Genomic DNA, 22213 nt, shown 5'->3' with positions numbered 1-22213 from the left:
GGTTATCATTAACAGAAAAACTAGTAACTTAAGCAAGCTTGTTTCACATTGTTAAATATCTTGGTATCCAATTTTCAAGTGACATTACATGTAAAGTCAAAATATGTAGGTATTTTAACTGCCATCTGGTTACCAGTGGGCAACCCCTGGTATCAGTTAGAATCATACCCACCAGTGGGAGAATGGGCCCATGGTAATTTTAACTGCCAGGTTTCACTTTTCCCACCCAACATTTAACACTGAAAGTGCAGACTAACGGGCTAACGTGCTTTTCTGCCTGAGTTTACCTATTATATTTTTCATAGGTTTCCTTCTACCATGTCTTTTTTTACATATAATTTTTCTTTAATTTCTCCATTTATCCATGAAACTCCCAGTCTTTTAATTTCATCCCCTTTAGTCTTAGTTGGAATGTGTTTAACCTGCACTCTTAGTATCTTGTGTTTTGATATCTCTCAAGGTCAGTTCATGGTTTGGTTTCCCAATTTATCATCAATTAAACTGGCTTAGGTGCCTTTTCATTCAACTCAAAATGGCTAATATTCCGTCTAACACTTATCTTGGGCTGCTTTCTTTATTTTCAATGTGGCCCAGGTTTGGTTACAGCCACTATTTGTCAAATGTTCCCCTAGCCTTAAAACACATTATTCCTGCTTCAGTACACTGAAGCAAAAATAGCAATTCATCTTTTCCTGGGATGGGTACATTATTTCAACTTTGTTACTACTGCAGACCTCTCTAATTCATCCACAGCCATCTGTGTGTTTGCTGTAAATTCTGTTACTATTATAAGCTTTATAAAATTATTATATTTCAGGGCGTAACTTTAAATTTAGGGTAAATGAAGGGGGTCATGTGACCTGTTCTGCAGTTTTCCACGACAGTAAGCCTGGGTGGCTTGATTATGATAGAGATCGAAGGAAGGCTTAGATTGTTTACTGTGAAGAAAGTGCAAAGTGGTTGGAGACAATGGCAGCAGTCTCTGAGTTTCAATGAGTAGATTCTGAGTCTCCCTGTCATGAAGCCATTTATGTGTATAATGATATTGGAAATTATTTTTTTTATAAATAGAGGTTTAGTCTGTGGGTGTGTCTTAATTGGATTAAAGCCAGCAAATCTGGGTAGTTTGATGTATACTAGTTTTGTGATGTAAGCAGAGAGGTAGAGGTACATTTGCATTTTGTTGAACAGAGCATTCAAGAGGAGAGTGATGCTTGCATCTAGCTAGCAGACACCAAGCAATGTTTATATTACTAATAAAATTGGTACTATGAAAGGGGTTTTATTGTTCGAAGAGGTGGAGTTCAAAGGGACTGGTGATACAATGAAAATTTACATTCAAAGAGATGTGCTGGGTATGACAGATAGCAGTTTTAAGTGTGCAGGGCAGAGACATGTAACATCAAAGCCTGTAAGCCTTTTCCCTCTGGGATTTTAAATAACAGCCTTTACCAACTGCTATGTCATAAAACTTTGGGGCTCTAGCGGGATAAAAATATTTCTAATTCCTTGATTGGTTTGGAATTGGTGAATCTGAAGTGACGAGTATGAGAAGCACTTTGAATTCAGGAGCTGGTGAGATATTTTAGAAGTGGTGAGACTGCAAGATGGCTTTGGCAATTGCTAAGACTTGTCTAGGAATAGAAGATATAGGGCCTTATCTTACTTATGTCTAGCAGGCTGGGCGGGAGTGGGCTGGGGTGGGCATGGAGTTGATTGCCGTCTGCATAAAGTCCACATTTGTGACCATGGCTGAGGGTGTTTCCTTTGTGCTGCATTTGTATGTTTCACAGACATATCATGAGTGTTTACGTGGACATTGATGTTTATGTACTAAGCCCTTAGTTGCAGCTGATGAGGTGGAAGATGTAGCACCTAAGTGCCACATGTGGAAGCGCCAGGCAATGCTGTTCCTGCAGATCCACGTGTGTGGAGCTAGCTGAAGATTCGTTGGATTAAGGTTTCCCGGATGTCCCTGCCTCCCTGGTGTAGTAACAGGTTGGCGTGTTGCCCCTCATCATTCCCCTGTGCTTCCTCATCCTCTGAGCCACTGCTGGATTCATCATGTGCAGCCTCATTCACTGCGTCAAGGTCTTCATCATCAACTGCATCCCCCCTTTCCAGCGCAAGATTGTGCAGAGTGCAGCATGCTACCACTATCACAGAGATGCAATCTGGGGGGTACTGGAGTGCGCCCCCTGAGTGGTCCAGGCAACAGAAGTGCATCTTGAGAAGACCGATGGCTCTCTCCACCACAGCCCTTGTGGTGCTGTGGCTCCTATTGTAGTGCTCCTCAGCTTCTGTTCTTGGATGGCGGAGAGGCGTCATGAGCCACCTTCTGAGGGGATAGCCATTGTCACCCACCAGCCATCCATCCAGCCGAGCTGGAGCAGTGAAGAGCCCTAGCACCTGAGAGTGTCTGAGGATGTAGGCGGCATGGGAGATGCCTGGGTGCCTTGCACAGACTTGCAGAAGCTGCATCCTGTGATCACAAGCTATCTGCACATTCATGGAATGGAAGCCCTTTCCATTGACGAAGGCACCGGGCTCACCTGCTGGTGCCTTGATGGCCACACATGTACAGTCTATTGCACCCAGGACGCGTGGGAAGCCTGCGATGGCCGCGAAGCCTCTGGCTCACTGTGCCTAACTTGCCTGGTCGCAGCAGAAGTGGATGAAGGTCAATGCATGTCTGAACAGAGCATCAGTAACCTGCTTGACACAAATGTGGACAGACAGCTGATCGGGAGACATAGCCAAGATCACCCACCGAGCCCTGGAAGGAGCCAGATGCATAGAGGTGGAGGGCAACTGTGACCTTCAGAGCCGTTGGCAATGGGGTGTCCATCCACACAGTTCAAGGAGATTTCAGGGTCAATCATCTGACAGATATAGTTCACTGTCCCCCTTGACATTTGGAACCTCCTTCGGCACTGCACCACAGTCATATTGAGGTAGCTGTTCGCCACCTGTATACCCTAGCAGCAGGATTGTAGCGTCTTCTGCGGCCCCTTCCACCTTGGACAACCTCTTGGCCCTGCGCCTCCCCTAGAGGCTGATTGTTCACTCCTAGCCTTCTCCTTACTCTAGCCCTCCCTTCCGCCTCAGAAGAGCTGCCTCCAGTGGAGATGTCAGAACCCATACCCCCAGGCTAAACTGAGGCCTCCGGAAAGCTGCAGGCCCAAAAAAGATTATTGTCTGCAGACTGGTGAGCTGAAGTTTCAAAGTACAGAGAAAGCTTTTGGAAATCGATCAGAACTGCTAACAATCACACAGGCAAGTTTAAAACACTTTCTGCAATAAATACTTCAGATAAAACATTAACAACCCCTCTGAGCCCACATATCCTGCCCATGGATGAGGTTTGTTAAAAAATCACTTACCCGCCTGCCCATTGTGCCCATGCGCCAAGCCGAAGATCGCATGGGCGCCTCAAAATCAGCATTGATTGCTGAGTTAAGGGCCTTAACAAGGCCTTTAATTAAGGGCAGGTGTGCATTGCACTTCATAGCGCCCACCCAGCTAAATATCGCGGTGGCGCGCGCTGACATCGGCATGCTTGCCTGACGTCAGCACGCAACATTTTATGCTCTGACGTGCGCTGTCTGCCACGCGCACGTCATACATAAAATTCTGCCCTTCGTGCATAAAAGGAAAGTCTTTCCATGTGTACTGCGTGGAGTAGGTAAAGATGTTAAAATTTTAACAGACACAGGAGCTCATCAATCTTTAATGTTGTGGAATAGCGATATTTGTTGTTCAGGTGCAGATAATAATAGGTGGGGTTCATGGAGTTGCTAAATCTATTCTGTCGTGGAAGGTAAATTTAAAGAGCAAATGGAAGGCAGGTGAAGTTATGGTTGGAGTGGTGGAAAAATTGCCCTTTGCAGAGGTTCAATTTATTCTGGGTAATGATATAGCTGGATCACAAATGTGGGTGATGCCTATGGTAGTTGAGCAGCCTGTAGAAGTATTTTCAACAAAAGGTGTTACAGAAGGAACATCCTGGATTGTTTCTTGATTGTGTTGTAACAAGATCAAAAGCCCATAGGGAAGAACAAGAAAAACGAGAAAGATAGGCAGTTCAAAGGCAAGAAAAAGGTGTCAAAATCTAATTAGCTGGCACTGTGTTTGATAACATTGTTCAGGAGGAAGTAACACAGGAAAGTTTAGCTCAAGTGTTTAACTCAAGGAGGTTAGTGGAGTTACAGAAAAATGATTTTCAATTAAAGCAGTTATATCAGAAAGCTTATTCAGAAACAGAAGCAAAATGTGTTCCAATATGCTATTATCTTTGGGGAGATATTTTGATGTGAAAGTGGAGGTCAGATCCTGCCTCAGCAAATGAAAGCTGGAGGGAGATGCATTAGATTGTTATCCCCTTAAGTTATAGGAATGAGATTCTGAGGATTGCTCATGAAATTCAATGGGGGGACATTTAGGAATTAGGAAAACACAGGAAAAGATACAGAGGTTTTTTATTTGGCCAGGATTGCATAGGGATGTAGTCAAATTCTGAAGAACATGTCAGCCATGTCAAATAACAGGAAAATCACAAGCTGTGATTAAGCTGGTACCTCTTATCCCAGTACCAGCATTTGATGAACCTTTTACCAGGATCATGATTGATCGTGTAGGACCTCACCCTAAGGCTAAAAGTAGAAGGCAGTATTTTCAGACAATAATGCATGTGTATAACAGGTTTCCTGAAGCTATACCCCTAAGAGATATTATAACTAAGAAGATTGTGGAGGAGTTAATTAAATGTTTTACAAGATATGGTTTACCTAAAGAAATACAATCAGATCAGGGATCAAATTTCATGTCACAGCTTAAGGAAATAATGAACAGTCTGGGTATAAAACAGTTTAAGTCAACGGCTTATCATCTGGAGTCACAAAGAGCTTTGGAAAGATGGCAGCAAACTTTTAAAAACTATGATGAGAGCATACTGTCAGGATTATCCACAGGATTGGGAACACAGGAATTCCATTCTTGTTATTTGCTATTTGAGATGCTCCTAATGCATCGACCAATTTTAGTCCTTTTGAACAAGTTTATGGTCATTAGGTAAGGGGACAGGTCAGTTTCTAGTTGAAAAGATGAATCCTGCACCCATCTAAGGATTCTGAGAGATTTCTCCTGGCATGGTCAGGGATAAGAATAATCATGCTGGTGGTGGATTTAAGAAACTCTCCAAAAATTGAGGAAAGTCCCTGGAGACAGTCACTCAAAGTTATTACTTGGTGAAATGGGGATACAGGAACCAACTGGAATATAGGAGCAACTGAGGACTGTCTGCTAATGACTGTAATTCCATGGAGAAGGTGAAGGGGAATGTCACTTTCTCTAGTTTAAAGTACAGGTCACCTAGAAAAAGTGTGCAGTTAATAGTCATTTCTTAGTCATTTAATAGAGTAGAAGTTTTAAAAAAACATGAAATCTTGTCATGTTATTCTTTCAATTAATAAGTGAAAGTTAAAATCTCTTTATAAAAGTTATTGGTTTCTATGGAGATCTTATCAAATCCCAAATTGGTAACAGGTTCATTTAGTCTCAACTTGATGCAGCGAGATCCCACCTGAGCTCACCATCAATAAAAAATGTTCTATATATGGTATAGCCTTAACAAGACTACTCCTTCTCCATTATCCTTCTCTTTCCCTACTGAAAATGCCACAGTGAGGATTATTTGGTTTTCAGTTCATCTCAGTCAAGATTCCATTAAAGCTACATCATGTCCTTCCATTCCAAGTAGTAACTCTAGTTCCCCTGATTTTATTTGTAATGCTTTGTACTCAGATATTGTGATGTTAACTTTTATCAGAGGCATTTCTTCACTGTAGGTCATCAGATCCATATTCCTTCTTATCCCACATAATATATCATGAAGTGAACAAAACAAAGCATACAACGGTAAGAACAATAATCATGCTGAACATTTACTATGTGGAACATCTTATAAATAAGATGTCCTTACAAAGTTGAAGCAGACAACAATGTGATACTTGGGCATTAAATGACTGTTACCACCACAGCTAATGCTATTCGCTGAGCAAGCCAAATCTCGTCTTACTGATCGTAATTTTTTTATTGCATTTTGAAAACAAGGGGAAAACTACTATCCCAGAAAGATAGAATCCCAATAACACTTATAGGATTTTAAGATTAAAAGATTTATGAACAAGAAAAAAAAACTTAAGCACACAAGATTAAAACTATACAGTTGAAACAGCTGACAAAACATTGCCCCAGAAAAACCCACTTGGTCAGAGTACACAAGTAAACTACTTAGCAACAGCTCCCTTACAGATTTTTAGCCAAAATAATCTGGTAATATTACTCAAGGCAAAAACTGCTGCTACTTTAATGAACTATACCATACAACTTCTCTCTCTCCTCTACTCTGCTGTGGAAATCCAAAGGAAATTCAGAAACAGACTGCTTTCTGAAAACAAAGACTTTTCTGGCTTGAAACTGGATGGTTGCTTCAGATTCACAACTTTTCTCAGCACAGAGCTGGTCTCAGGACATTTCCCCCGCACAGCCACCTCAACTCAACTAAGCATCTTTATTTAAACATCTTTTTTCCCTTTCATCCTAGACTCCATTGTCTTAAGCACCTTTTTGAACTCAACTTTTCCAAAATATAAAAACCTTTCTCGTATTCCTATTCCACTTTCGAGTCAAATAGAATTTAATAACTTTCCTTTGTTTACTTATGAAACCTATGTAAGTTGCAAAAGCCCCTTAAACTTCCTTGGAAATTTAACAACTGAAAAGTCAAGTCCTTACCTATCACCTATTGCAAATTTTAAAACCCAACTTATTTACTTGTGGAACAAAAACAGAATTACCTGGAAAAACTCAGCAGGTCTGACAGCATCAGCGGAGAAGAAAAGAGTTGACGTTTCGAGTCCTCATGACCCTTCAACCGAAGGGTCATGAGGACTCGAAACGTCAACTCTTTTCTTCTCCGCCGATGCTGCAGACCTGCTGAGTTTTTCCAGGTAATTCTGTTTTTGTTTTGGATTTCCAGCATCCGCAGTTTTTTTGTTTTTATTTACTTGTGGTTCTGACTTCACTTTGGCCTCTCATTACAAATGCATGCTCCTAGCTCCTTTACCTTTCATCTCTCAGGTTATACAGACAAGCTGTCTTTACTAACCTTCCACCAGTTTAATTAATCATGGATACCGACACACAAAAGGACACACTGACACACCACAACCTTCTTTACAGAATACCACCCAAAAATATTGAAAAAAAACACCCATCTTCACATGACAAATTTTTTTAGTTTGCTACTGTAAATTACTTGCAGTTCATAATATTATTTGTGTTCATAAATGTAATAAGTTGAAAGGTATGTGTTGTTCTTAACTGCTATTTTTTACTAGTGTTCAATATTACTTTGAGAACTGTGAAAAAGACCAGCAGTAGTATTACTTTCAACAACGAGGCACAGGTCATACCAGCAAAATTTCTTGCAATGCTAAATACCTTCTCTTTCACCAGTTCCGTGACAATGTCTCTTGCATGAACATCAACGGTTATGAGTGCAGTCACAATACTTCGGTGCAGACTTAAGAGCTTGCCTCGAACCAAAGCAGCTAGAGCATTAAGTCTCTATAAAATAAATATAACACCATTACATAGCTCGTACCAGCCAAAAACAGTTTCCATTGGTACAAAGTGTTGGAATCTTTCACAATAGTACATACTTATTAGATAGTCAAAGCAAATTATTGCTTCACAACAGTGTACTCACAATAACATTTAATCAGAAAATAAAAGCTTTCTTTTAAAAATGAAGTGGTATTAATAACATAATTTACCTCGCAAAATTTGTAGCTATTTAAGTTCCAGAATATATTTTCTTTAAAATGATGCAGCAATTCCAGTCCTCATTAATATTCCAAAGTATTGTCAGATGAAATTCTTATATTTGGAGGTTAAATTTGCTCTAAGGATTAAACGCTGCACAAGCACTTAGGTCTAGGTGCAATAATTATTTTGAGCTCGGATTGATGGGATGCATATTCAGTTTGCTCATGTTCCTAACATTACATATGGGAGTGAACACATAGAGGGTGATTTTCCTCAGAGGTTTTATGTGCTAAAGTGCCTCAGAAGTGGCCAAGATGGGGTCTTAAGATGAGATACATATTTGGTCCTTCTTTAGTGCAAAACCATCTTGGTAAATGAGTCAAAGGTTGCAATAGTAGCAGCTGAAGAATTTTTAAGAAGATGACTGTCACTTAATTTCCTTCTCGAGCTCATTAACCAGACTGTTTGGTTGAGCTAACACTCTCTGATCAGCATCTAATAGAGAGGAGTAAACATGTTGTTTGAGAGGATTTTGAGTGCTACTTCAAAGTACAACAACTTTTACAGTTTGCTTGCTGCTGAAGGTTTGAAGAGAACTTTTGAAACATATTGGTGGACATTCTAGGATGCATTGTACACCTTGAATAACTTTCTACCAATGTTTATTCCAGAAATTCTCTGACGACTTCAATTATAAAAAGTGTGTGCTGTGCTACCCTACGTTATTGGACTTGTGAAAAATGCCACCATGAGAGAGGAAATTCTTGGGCATGGGCATCTTGCTAGTGATCTTTCTTGCCCTCCTCAAATGAGAGGAGAAGGTGAGGCAAGCATAGCAGCACCAGCTGCCATAGATGCAAGGGACAGGAGGCGGACTCTCTCCCTTGTGGGAGTAGGACATCCCACCTCCTCCACCATTATCTCCCGTGCTGTGTATAAAACCTGTGTCCTGTCAATCAGTCCTTCAGCAATCCTAAAAATTGTGCCAGTCAGTCCAGTCCACACTTTCAGTGGAGGTCCATGAAAACTGTGTCAAATCAGCACCTGCAGGTGTCTGATTTAGTTTCTCCAGGCAAAATCAAACTGAGACAATCAGCAATTAGGCCCAAAATTATGTGCTAAAACCCGACTCTTGAGCAAGCAAGTCTTATTAGCATGGCACCCAATAAGTACTTGTTTTCATCTTTTCACCAAAATAACTCCTGTGTAGTGTAACTTAATGCACTGACCCAACATTAAAGCCGCGAGATTTACGGTCAGGCTGGGGTAAAGCCTGGGGTTATGGGTAGTGTAGCTGCTGAGAAACATGTATGTATACATGTCCCAGAAGTCCTCCTAAATTAAAGGCCAGCACTTGATTTAAATTTCTAGACACCATTACTTAGTCAGCAGCCAGCCAGATTGGAGACTAGCTGATTGTCACTAGCTGGGTGAGAAGGCCAATGGTATCAGGCTTCAGCCAGGCACAAGGAAGGTGATAGAAGGCAAGAGGAGATCATGGGACTTGGAGTCAGTGGTGTGGAGGAGCCTTGAATAGATTGCCGTAGCATCAAAGGTAGTGGAGATGAGGGTGGCTGTGGAGATATTGGACAAGCGGGTATGAAAAACATCAGGATCCACAGAGAGATTGGTTAAGGGTCAGAGAGATTGGACTGGGAATGTCGGGGAAGGGAGAGATTGGTCTTGGGTCGAAAGCTTTAGTGGGAGGGAGGTGAGGGGCAGCTCAATCGGTTGCGGGGGAGGCAGTAGCAGCTGAGGGGTGGGACCAAAGAGGTGCCATGGATAGATCACAGGAGTTTGATCTCAGGGTTTGGGCGTCCAGTCACTAAGGAGACCATAGGGAATGGTAATCAGCAAGGACGTCCTAGGGCAACAGTCCTGTTCCTCCTGGACCACAAGTAATGCTGTAAAGGCACTTAGCTGATGGCTGTAGTCACTCTAGCCTCCCTTCAGCTGCTGGGTTTCCTGAGCCCTGGGAAACTCAGCTCACAGGCATTACATCTACAATGTAGCTAGAGTTTGAGCCATAAATCCTCATGATCATAGTTAAATTATGGATTTGCCTTTGGACAGCAGATTAGTCACTTTCCTGGCAATCTTCCTCTGATAAAACCAGAAGTGGGTGCATTGGAAGAAGGCTAAAGTGACGTTTCCTCTAAATAAATTTTAAACCACTCGCACACCTACCTGCACCTTTCCTGAGTTTTAAAACCCTTTGTTTGCTAGGTGTTTGTTAAGTGGTTTTCAAAAGAAACATGGAAATTTATGAATGATCTACTTGTTTTTTAACATCACATTGACTTTGTATGACTGAATTTGGCAAAGGATCCAGCAGAATTTGACAGTCAACTGAAAAGAAAATGACAGATTCTCCAAGAAGAAATCTGCTACTGAGCACAACAGCTTTGATGTAGCTTTAAGTCTGTCTGTGGGACACTTTGGAGCAGGAAAACAAGAAAGCATTTCTCAGGATGTTCAAAAGTACAGGGAGTGGACCTTCAGGGCTTGATAAACCCCAGTATTGCAATGAGTATCCCCAAGCTGGAATAAGGTTGCACCTAGACTGCAGTGCATACTCATACCTGTGTCAGTTCCTGCAAACAGACATGGAGTAAAACAGCAACATTCAAACGAACTCTCAAATGAAGTGAAAATAGTCCTTCCACTAAATATCTATGTCTGAGTAGTTGGAGCAATAATGCAAGATGTCAGTAGTGTACAATCCACCAATGAATGACTGCGGTAATAAATGTTCTAATTTTGCCATAGTTCTGCATACATCAAGTTCAACACAATGACTGCAGAGCAAATTTGGCATTCTGCCCAAGTGCCGCATGCAATTTCCAGTGTGACTTCCAAGGTCTATTTAAAGCAGGGAAGCATCTCTTGAAATGAGGTTGCTTCGTGTTTGAATTTTTTATCAAAGGACAATGAATGATGTCTTGCCAACTGAGATGAGTGGAAGTCCTGACCCTGCTGCAAGGACAAGAAACAAAGCCATTATAGGGAGTTGATTCTCTACCTTTGACTAGTTAGATAAGAGTGAAATCAGGTGAAGGCAGACCTACTCAGCTGGATCACATAAGAAACACACTGGAGGTCAACCATGTAAGAAATTATAATGTGGTTGAGAAGAATGAGGGGATAATGTTCCATGGGTACAGTCACAGAGAATGTCATGTGTGACTTGAATGAGAGATATTTCAGGCTTCTTGCAGGAGTGGAAACATGGTTGAAGACACATCTTTTGTTTCTTTACTTCTTCATTATCACTCCTTTTAGCCTTGCACCATCATCCTATTTGTCACTTAATCTTGCCTATCTTCCAACCTATCAAAAGCATTCCCTTTGGTTCTATTCTCCCCTCCTTTCTTTGCCTCTATACCTGCTCTAAACCTGTTACATCTCAAACTTTTTCCAATTCTGAACAAAGGTAATTAATCAGAAACTTTGTGCAAATTTAATGTGTGCAAAGGGGGCTCCACAAGCTGGTTAGAGAACGAGTGGGAACTCCTGTCGCTTCTCTCTGGGGAGCCCGGCACAGTCAACACGCAATCAGGCAATTACTCGGACAGCGTCGGGCCTCTCAGGCAATCAAGCCCTGGTAGGGTGGAAATCCCACCCTCAAGAGATGCAGGCCAATTAGAGGCCAGCAGATCTCCAGGGCTGGAAGGGCCACGGGGAGCAGTACAACACTCGGGTCTACCTTGAGGATCACCGCCAAATCCCAGGTGGGGTGTGGGCAGGACAGGGATGGCAAGAGGAGATAGCCAACAGGGCAGAGGGAGAGGGTTGCTGGCGAAGCAGGACGGAAGTAAGGGCAGGGGAATAGATTTCAGTAACATCCACCTCCCCTCCACCACCGTTCCCGATCCCTCAATGAGGCACAGAATGCCTATGAATGAGTAACACCCCTTCCCCAGCCCCAGTGGGCCATAGGCAAGCCTGGAATGATATGCTGGGCGGTCTTCCTGCGCAATGAACCCACCACCTGCCCATAGCTGAATACCAGCAGCAGTAAGATGAGGCCCTTAAGTGGCCCTTAGGTGGCTATTTAAGGCCCTTAATTAGTCTCCAGGCATCAGAATAGCATCTTTAGGATCCATATGGTGTGCTCCACCGATGCTTGGTTAGTGGCATGGGCCTCATTTTACCTCCTCTCTGCAGGAGTCTGAGGCCATCGTACAGGCATCACCAGCCACGTCCTTTGTGAGTACACTTTGTCACCGAGGAGCCAGCCCTGGATCCTATGTGGTCCCTTGAAGATGTCCAGGGTCTGCGATCTACTTGAGATGTGAGTCGTTGAAGCTTCCAGGGTATCTGGCGCAAACCTGCACGATCAGTTTCTTATGATTGCAGACCAGCTGTACATTGAGTGAGTGGTAGCCTTTCCAGTTTATGTTTTAGAGTACCTGTTGACAGGGAACTTTTATAGCCACATGAGTGCAATCAATGGCACCCTGCACCTGTGGGTATCTGGAAATCTCAGCAAAAGCCAGTGCTCTGGCGTCCTGGCTTGCTTGATCTCTGTCGAAGTTGTCATAATTGTGGGCCTTGGCAAAAAGGGCATCTGTGACCTCATGAATGCATTTGTGTGTGGATGCTTGAGAGGTCCCACAGAGGTCCCCAGTGAAGACCTGGAAGGAACCACTGCCATAGAAGTTCAGAGTGGTGGTTCCTTTCACAACCACCAGCAATGAATGCCCTCCCAGTCGTTGTGGCATCAAGAGATGTGGCAAATGTGGAGAACGTGGCAAATGTGAGTCAACAGATTCCTGGACATGCAGAGCTGTCAGTGACACTGGTTCTTGCTCATTTGCAGATAAGAAATGCAAGTTCTGTACACCCTTGGTCTCGTGAGCTGCTTACGCATGACGTCTCTGTGAGCCTCATCCCCTGCATCCGGAGGGATCCCTGCTGCCCCTTGGTCTTGAGGGTTTTGCTCCTCCCTTTGGTGGTCTAGGTGCCTCTGTCACAATCTTCTCCTTCTTCTCTGCTGTAAGCGATAATGCAGGCAGCGATAAACCCAGGCTCCATTTTCCTGATGGTCTCCCTTTTGCAGCATCAATGAGAAACAGACAAGAATCAGCATTAATCTCCAAGGGTCCTCTTTCTGTCAGTCTGTGACTCATCAGTGAATCTGAATTCAAGTGCTTTGTTCCCGTGTTGAAGAGTGCTCACCCATGAAATGATGGCCAGTGAGGGATCGTATCAAGGTCCAACCACCTCCGCCACATGACCAACTGCTATGATGTTGCTTTGGCCTGGCAATTGGAAGTGCCGCTTTCAGTCCAGGCGCTGGGACCTTCATTCACTGCACTCCAGTATTACACTCTTGGGAATAAATATGGGGTAAATGTTTAGTCAGAAGATGGGATTTTTTGCAGGGGCCTGAGGCTTCTCTCCTGTGAACCATTCAGCGTAAAATTTCTAACAGGTTTCTGGAACCTGCCCAGTTGCCCAATTGCTATGAAGTTTGTTATTACTCTGGGCAATTTCCACACTGTGAACAAGGAGTTAAAACAAAGAGATCAATTATTGCTACACTGTGGGTTTAGTCTCGCATAATTGGAGATCATTGCTTCACTTTCCTGATGCCCTACACTGTCACTGAAAGGTTCCTGACATGTCTCAGCTGGGAATGCACAGTTAAGTTGGGTGCTCCTTTACTCAGCCACCCCAGTGCATGCACCTGCTCCTCAATCCACTTGCAGAGCCCTCACCTGCACAGCTTCTCCTCATTTTAAATTTATATTGTGCCATCGCTGCAGAACTCACACTGCAAGACGAGCTTGTGACCCTCTGTAAATATGGAAATCCCTCCCATCATCCTGGAGGAGTTTATTATTCAGGTTTCCCTCCCTCACAGGCCTCTCAATCCACCCCCTGTATTCCTTGATCCTGTTGTCTTTGCAGTGCATATTCATTTGTTAGCCCTTGGATATTCTGAAGTGGATGTGCCTATGACCTATGTGAACCTCAACCCTCCCCGTCTTGAAACCACTGGCCATTTACAAAGTTAAACACATATCCCACCTCCCAGCACCCTTGCATATCTCCACAATGCCTCTTCCCCATCTGTAGGCTGCAGATGTCTCCCATGACTGAGTGTGCAATCTGCAACCCAGTATGATTGCAGAAACCCCACAAACCGAGGTGTGTGATGTTACGACCACACCCTGTGCACTACATGCCAAGGACAACTGAGACTAGCCTGAAATGCCCTCCCACTCCCTCGACTGGAACAAGGACAGTCTTTGTAAGCTCAACAATGTAAAGCGAAGCACTTCTTCACTTGGTGCTCCTTTCATTCTGGCCCCAAGAGGGTTGTGTAGATCTGTAACATTCTCTCCCCTGATTCCTGGAGCTGAGGATGCTAATCCCCACATCCGACCCCAGTCGTGTCTGAGTGCAACCTTCCCCACTCATAATCCCCAGTGGAGCCCTAGACCTGTAGCCCCTTCTCCTGCCTGGGGGCAGTTGCCCCCCTTCCCTAGTAAAGCCCTAGCCCTGCAGTCCATTAAAAGCCAACCCTGCCTTACCATTACTCTGGTAGGTAGAGACTTGCCTGTGACAGCCCCCTGAAAGCGATATGGTACTGCCTGTAAAGCCTGGTGCTAATTCCCACGAGCGCTATGCAATGCAGGGTAGGCAAACCTCGAAGTCACGAGTGAAGCATCAGTCACCAGGCGCATGTCGCTTATATTCATTGTGAAACATGTTGTTCTAATTGCACACTGATGTGCCTGGATGATTCAACATGGGGGGGGGGGGCGTAATTCCAGCGAGGATTCCTTATAAGGAGATGCCAATGTATTGAAATGATGTTTCCGACGTGTCGCGGTTGGAAATATGGCCTGCCATTGACAGCTAGAGCTCACAATTGCAACCTGATTTTACAATGACGTAAGAATGATTTTTGGCCTTCCTGCAATATTTTCCACTCCCCCCCACCATGAAGCCCGTCACGAAAGGGAGCAGAAAATCCCGGCCTGTGTCAGGTCAAGTATCGGTTGAGTTATAAAAGGGTAAATGGATATAAAGTGTAGTCAAAACTTTGTGAGTTTCACAAAAATGATCTAAAAATGTCAACAGAGAACAGAAGACAGAATGTAAAAAACACAATAAAAACAGAAAAAGCTGGAAAAACTCAGCAGGTCTGGCAGCATCTGCGGGGAGAGAAACAGAGTTAACATTTCAAGTCCAATAAAGGACAATCATATTGCTCTTGAAATGTTAGCTCTGTTTCTCTCTCCATTGATGCTGCCAGGGCTGCTGAGTTTTCCCAGCATTTTCTGTTTTGATTTCAGAACCCCAGCATCCGGAATATTTTGCTTACATACGTAAGAAATACACCTGGCTGAATGTGAAGAAACAAAACAGCCAATACACATGAGAAGAGATTTATTTTCCCCCAAATTGATCAAGTTCCTAAGGATGGAGTTTGTGATGGGGACCGAAGACAATGTTGTTGGTTTTCCCAACAGTTAGTTGAAGAAAATTTCAGCTCATCCAGTACTGGATGTCAGACAAGCAGACAATTCAGAGACAGTAGTGGGGTTGATAGAGAGATAACGTCGAGCTAGCTTTCGCCAGCATATATGTGTAGCTGACAGTGTTTTTAGATGATATTGCCAGGGAACAGATGAAGATGAGAGACGGGGGTGGCCAAGGATGGATCCTTGGGGCATACAAGAGGCAACAGTGGGGGAGCAGGAAGAGAATCCATTTCAGGTGCCGGTGCCAAATTTCATTTGAGGATATGCCTGAGAAGCGCTTTAAAATGTTTTACCACATAAAACGGGTGATATAAATTTAAGCTGTGGTTGTTGAAAGTAGGGAAGACTGTAACCAAATATAGAGGAAAAAAAAGAACTTTGGACAGACCGAGAACAAAATCTTATACACAACAGAGGTCACCTGATCAAGTGAACTATGGATGGTAGAAAGCTCTTAAAGTGACAGGACTTTTGAGTGATTTGCCCCCTTCTGTAATTCCTATTACATGGTGAACAAATGATCCAGCAACTCTCAGAATTTGGAGCAATAACAGGAGTTAGAAATGTCATTTCTTGTGAATGCAACTTGCAAGCAAAGCTATTGCGTTCTCTAAAAAAAAATCATAAATATTGCTATAAGTCACCTCAAAGTTAGTTTTTTCAAATTCAGCCGTGGCTGCAATACGGTCGTGGTCATCACTCTCCAAACAATGGTGCAAATCACGACACCACATTAGCTGTGAAATGGTCAATATAACCTGTGAATACATAAACAAAAAAAAGTTAAATAACCTGAAATGTGAAGCCATGGTCTCTACTCAACTCACTTATAACAAAATACAAAAGACATTTGGGAGGAAAAAAAAAATCAGAAGAATGTTAGCCCTGGTATCACAGTATCAGATGTTTTACCGCTAAAGCTGCCTTCCTGGGTTCTCTTTCCATTTATGAAAAAGATTCAATTCGATTGGATTTTTTTTCTGTGATGTAACCTGGTTTCATTGCTTCTAAAACAGCACCACCCACACCCACCCCCACCCAGCCACCCTCCAATTATACAATGTAACATTCTAGCTTTGCTAATCTGGCTACACCTTTTCTAATGTTGTAAAGGAAATTCTCTGCAGGCTATGAAGAGAAAAACTTATACTCACACGTTGCATTATCATGACACAGAAGCTTTCCAAGAAGCTTCACATACAATTAATTATTTTGAAATGCAGTCACTGTTATCATATAAACAAACACATCCACCATTTTGCTTAGGATTGCACAAACAGCAATGTGATGAATGATAAGTCAATTTGATACTGATGGCATCACTTCAGGGAGGAATGGTGGCTAGGGCACTGGGCAAACTCCTGATCTTTTATGAATAGTTGACATGTTATGGCAGAAGAAGATCAAATGCAAACACATAATACACTTACACTATGTTTTTGAGTGTGCAGACATTTATGTTTAAGCCAGTCAACTGCTGTAACAACAGTGCATACAGAATGTGGTACAAGTAAGCTAAGCATCCAGCCTGGAATTCTACCATGAAAATTCAACCATGAGATCTTTAATGTTCACTAGAGCTAATAAAACAGCAGAAATTGTATTATCAAAATGGGTACAAAGTTGGTGGAGTAGGCACACCCAAGCATGGTGGCATGACTCCCATGTCAACTCCAGCTGGCGAGTTTGTGTGTATCAAACAGGGGAGGTTTGCTGAAAATAGGTGCAGCTCAGGGGGGATAAAAAGAGGGGAGAGTTATTCACAGCAATGAAGGAAGGAAATGTGAGCACTTTGGCAGCAAGAATAAGGAGGCCACATATGGTTTGGCTAATAAGAGTCTAAATGAGGCAGACGATCAAAGGACTCTAGGGGTACAGATATATCATTATTATCATCATGTGTGCTCCACCTGAAGGTAGGTCTTGGTTCATATTTTTCTCCATGACTGTCTGCCCTATGCCAGTCTTTTCATTTTCCAATAAGTTATTTCAATTCTCAAGCCACACTACATCAATATTCTCTTCCCCTTTTCCTTGAAGCAGTCTGTCTCACCATAACTTAAATTTGCTGTTTTGTTTTCTCTTAAGGTGTGCCCTGTCTAGTTTCTCTCTGCCTTTTCCTAATTACGTTCAGCAAATTTCTTCATTTATTCAGTCTCCTAAGCACTTCAGGATTTGTTTCTTTTTCTGTCCAGCTGATCCTTTCCATTCTCCTCCTAACCCACATTTCAAAACTATTTAGCAAGTTGGTCTCCTCTTTCTAGAAGGTCAAGTCTCACATCCATACAAAAGGACACTCCAATTAAAGTTCTTTACAAGTTGCTCCTCAAGTTGTTTATACAGCTTTCCAGTGAGCAACTGTCTCTTCTTAATAAATGCAGACTTTCCCATTGCTATCCATGTCCTTTTTTCTTTGTTGCACCTTCCAACAGCAGATATTGTGTTTCCTAAATACTTGAATTCTTGCACCTGTTCTAGTTCTTTTCCTTCTATGAATATGTGAATATTTCTTGCTGATTTTGAGATACGCATCACTTTGGTTTTGCCAATCTTCACTTTCATTCAAAAGCTCATACCTACTGTTGCAAAACTGTACAGATACACAAATCATTAAAAGTAGCATTGCAGGTTAATGAGGCCATAAAAAGGCCAATGATGTACTAGTTTAATTTCTACACTGATAGAATTTAAAAGCAGAGAAGTTACGTTAAACATATTCAGGACCTTGGTTGGACTACACTTAAGAGGACCATGCTCAGTTCACAGTCATGATATTATAAAAATAAACAAAATTCCAGAGAAGGGGCAAAAAAGATTTGCAAGGCTAATACCAGAATTGAGAGGATATACTTGTTATGGTGCAGAGTGGTATATTGCAGAGGTGAGGAATGGTATGAATGATGCATGTGAGACAAGATTGAGTGGAAGGAGGTGTATTGCAGGAGGTGGATTAAGAAGAAACTTTCTGATTTGGTCAGATCATTGACAAGCTTCCTGCCTTGGAGTCAGGACCTTGACATGGCGCTCCCATTGCTCACTTCCTCAGTCACCTCAATCCATGCCTTCTTTGTGATCGCAGCCATTCTTCTTCCCACCTGTGGGGAACAACACATCTGACCTGGCCCTCACTCCACCGATCAATGCCTCCAACAAAGTATCAGAGAACTTACAGGCCACCTTCCCTCTATCCCTAACCATAGTAGCAATTTGATAATCCTTTACATTTAATGCTTTTCAGCTCCCATCTCTCCCTTTCATTTCTAATATCTGCAAAACAAGATTTGGGTAAACATCACATATGAGATGGCACAACATAGATAGTGAACAACTGGTCTCCTCGCTTAACATTCATCTGTCAAAGTGACAGGAAAATCCATCCTGACTTCCCCTTTAAGAGGTGGATAACTATTGTCTGAAAACTGAGTAATGCAGATGGGTGCAAACCTACAGGCACATGAATTGGTCATGGAATCCAGAAACATTATTCAAATCAGGCCTGGCCATTAAAATTGTGCGAATTTCCAGGCTTCTGTTCACTGCCACCCTCAAACTTGTTCCTGTCTCAGGTTTAAAATCTAAGGGTAAACCTGACAATCTTTAAGTTAGAATGCATTGCTGGTCTGTATAGTTGAGCTGAGAGGTAGCCTATAAGAGTCAGACACTTCTCTTTGCTGGTTTTAGCAGGTGAATGTGGTACAAGTGGTGACTCATATTTATATCTTTGTAAAGCTTATAAAGACAAGTGCTTTGATCTCAAGCTGACAGACCCAAATGGCAGTTGTTTATCTTTGCACTGTGGACACCAGGATGCTCCCTCACCAAAGGAAATTTTGAACCTTTTCAACGGGTTCGTTTGTTCGTTCATTCATTCATGTATGTTCTGCCTGAAGGATCATTGGCCTTGGTTCATTGTTTGCTGATGCTTCATCCTGAACTGTTTCCTTGACTTTTTACTGTAGTGGTTTGCCATTGCCTTCCATTCTCAGGGGCAGAGTGAGGAGGGAGGTCCCAAGTCTACCTCAGACAGAACATCATGCTAGCCAACTGACACCCTATTCAAACACGTACAGTAACTGGCAAATTAATTCAATTTTCACACAGAATTTATTTATTTTTACCCGTTCTCCAATGTAACATAAATAACTGCCCCCACTTAACTTATGAAACACAGTTGTCAGCTAGAAATGCATAGACTATGTTTCCAGTTGTACTACAAGATACATTCACTGACATACTTCCCTTTCTCTTGCAGGATAAGGCGGCCCATAACAGCCAGCAGCAGCAGTTAACCAGAGGCTTCAGCACAGCTGCAATACCTCACTCCCATGGAGGAGAAGCTGCTGGCCATCATTGGAGTGGTTATCACTGAGGTAGTGGCTAATGGTGAGACTGAAACCATAAAGGATGACAGTATGTTCCCTCCTAATCCAACTCCTCAAATCCCACTTGATCCTAATCCCGCATTCGGTTATGATTTACAATCTGCACACGGTGTTACAATGCATATCTTGCTTCCCTTCCCACATTCCAATCCAGCCTTTGCCCCATTATGCTGTCAGATCCCTAAGAACTGTTGCCTGGCCAGGTGACGAAGAGACTGAGAAGGAAGAAGCACCGTCACTCAACATGACGTTTGCAGCCACAAGTTCAGATACCGACATGTATTTTAGAGGGTAGTAAAAAGTGAGATCTGCAGGGCATCAATGAGCTGCAACAAGGCCAGGGGGAAAGGATGGTGTGGGTGCCAGCTCCCTAGAAGCTTAGGTCATACACAAATTCTGATGTACAAAACATCGATGGGATAATGTATAGAAAAAAGCTAAAGGGTATACACACAGAAATGCTTAGTACATTGGCAGGCCTGCCAAAAAGCCTGATGTCACTGTCACTGTCAAGAATCATGGAGGAGTCCGGCTGCAACTTGGCACAAGACTTTACACAAAGCTTGGAGCTCACCTTTTACAGTGTGGAAGTGGTGGCAATCTCCAAGACTGCCATTATAAGGAGGGCTGGGAGCAAATGGTGGCTTAGAGTCCTTGCAGTCAGAAGCAGTGTCTTTCCTACTTGCAGCACTATTCACTGCGGACTTTACCAACTGTTAATTCCTCAAAACACTCAGCACTCCCACAAACTCAAACAGAGCCAGTAGAAAGTAATCAGCAACTAACTGCAAGTTGTTGATGATCCATTTAAATATGGCTGGTGGGGTTCCTTCATGGTACTGAACTGTGTGTGTTTAAGAGAGGGCATTAAACACGATAGGCGAGCATTGTCTAAAATGGTGTATCTGGCATCAACTCAGTGTGACATGCTGACTGATGTCACAATCTACCTACTCCAATACTTCCAGCATACCATGTAACACCCGTAATAATATCCATGTCAAGATGGCATTTGGCATGGAGTGTGCCAGAAGTTGGTGGAAGCTGCTGACTGATGTCACAATCTACCTACTCCAATACTTCCAGCATACACATGTAACACCCGTAATAATATCCATGTCAAGATGGCATTTGGCATGGAGTGTGCCAGAAGTTGGTGGAAGCATCATGAACACCATTTTTCTACTAAATGGGAACCCATAGCACTAAAACTGCCGGCCCCATGGAGCCAAATTTTGCAGCGATAGAGTGAAGACAGCATAAGGATTAGCTGTGGCTGCCTAGAGAAGCAAAGAATCTGTCTGCTTCCACTCACTATAAGCAGACTTATATGTAAAAATGGCCACTCAGGCAAATTACCAACCATGGAATCATATATTCAAATGAGCCACCATCTCCCTGTAAGGTGATGAGAGGAAGTTTTCATATACCTGAGAAGGATGTCCTGACACTACCCACTGCACTCTGGGGTAGGTTTGATAATCAGCGATCGAAACTTTGCATAAACGTCGGAGAGTTGAGAACATAGCTTCCTCTACCTTTCCAAGCCAATCTTCTACATTTCCTCTTGCCTTAAGTCCCTTTCCCAAACTGACCTGTAGTGCAGAAACAATATGGTTATTTGACTAAATAGTGATTATACTAATAGTATACATCAGCCAAGGCTTTGACCTTTTTAAAGAAATTCTCAGTAAGAACTCACTTTTAGCCCACTGATTTATTATGACATCTCACTCATTTCTTACCAATAAGTTCTTAGGTTCAACAGGCACCAGTTCTTTTCAATAGGCTTTACTCGTGGTTTTTTTCTTTTTTTTAATGTTAGACTTTTAAAACATTATTTGCATTTTCTCATTTTTCCAGTTTTAAATCTCTTCACAACATTCAAAGTTCTCCCCCAGAAGAAAGCGATCTGTTTCCAATTCAGCTGTCTAGTAGGTCATTGTAAGATTGTAGGTATCACACGCATCCAATTTCCTTACTTCTCTATTGATAAACAAATTACCTCTTTCATTGTTGCACAGCAGTATGTAAGAAGATTAAAACTCTGCATGTGGTGAATCAAGCGGACAAGATCAACCCTACCACTCCGTGGCACAGACTATCTTGTCATGAATAAGGCTTTAATGCACATTGAGGGGCTTGTTAAAAGTCAATTTAATGAAATTCTAAAATGTCCTCTAGAGTGCCACCTACTCCAATAAAAGCTCCTCACCTTTTCTCCTTCAGGAGAGAGCATAGCCAAGATATCATTGGTGTACACCTTCTCAGGTTCTCCTTCAGTTGTTTTCTCCTCACTTTGGGAAGCAAGTGCAAACTCCAGTCTTGAAATTGCATCAAAGCACTTGCGCAGATGAGGCTGGACAGCCTGTGGGTTGCGCGTCTGAGCCAGAATCTCCAGCAGCTCATCATTAGACAGGAAGTAGAACCTAAGAGCCAGATTCAGAGAGGGGTTCTTAGATATTAATTTATCAAGAACTTAAAAACAAAAGGACATTTTGT

At 42.6% G+C, this 22213-nt stretch overlaps 1 protein-coding gene across 1 annotated transcript in view; it reads right to left on the bottom strand.

The window, feature by feature from the left end:
• The window catches only part of dnah6 (dynein, axonemal, heavy chain 6), a 425407-nt gene that overhangs the window by 283572 nt on the left and 119622 nt on the right, over positions 1-22213 (bottom strand). Inside the window, exons 24-27 of the mRNA XM_041185312.1 lie at positions 21927-22140; positions 21142-21306; positions 15974-16087; positions 7504-7629 (exon numbers count right to left, since the gene is read on the bottom strand). Coding sequence (XP_041041246.1) covers positions 7504-7629; positions 15974-16087; positions 21142-21306; positions 21927-22140 — 619 coding nt within the window. The remainder of the gene's footprint in view (positions 1-7503; positions 7630-15973; positions 16088-21141; positions 21307-21926; positions 22141-22213) is intronic.

The sequence above is a fragment of the Carcharodon carcharias genome, chromosome 4 (genome assembly GCF_017639515.1).
Source record: "Carcharodon carcharias isolate sCarCar2 chromosome 4, sCarCar2.pri, whole genome shotgun sequence".
Taxonomy (NCBI): Eukaryota; Metazoa; Chordata; class Chondrichthyes; order Lamniformes; family Lamnidae; genus Carcharodon; species Carcharodon carcharias.
Note: the sequence above shows the minus strand (reverse complement) of the source record. Positions and strands in the feature narration are given on the sequence as shown.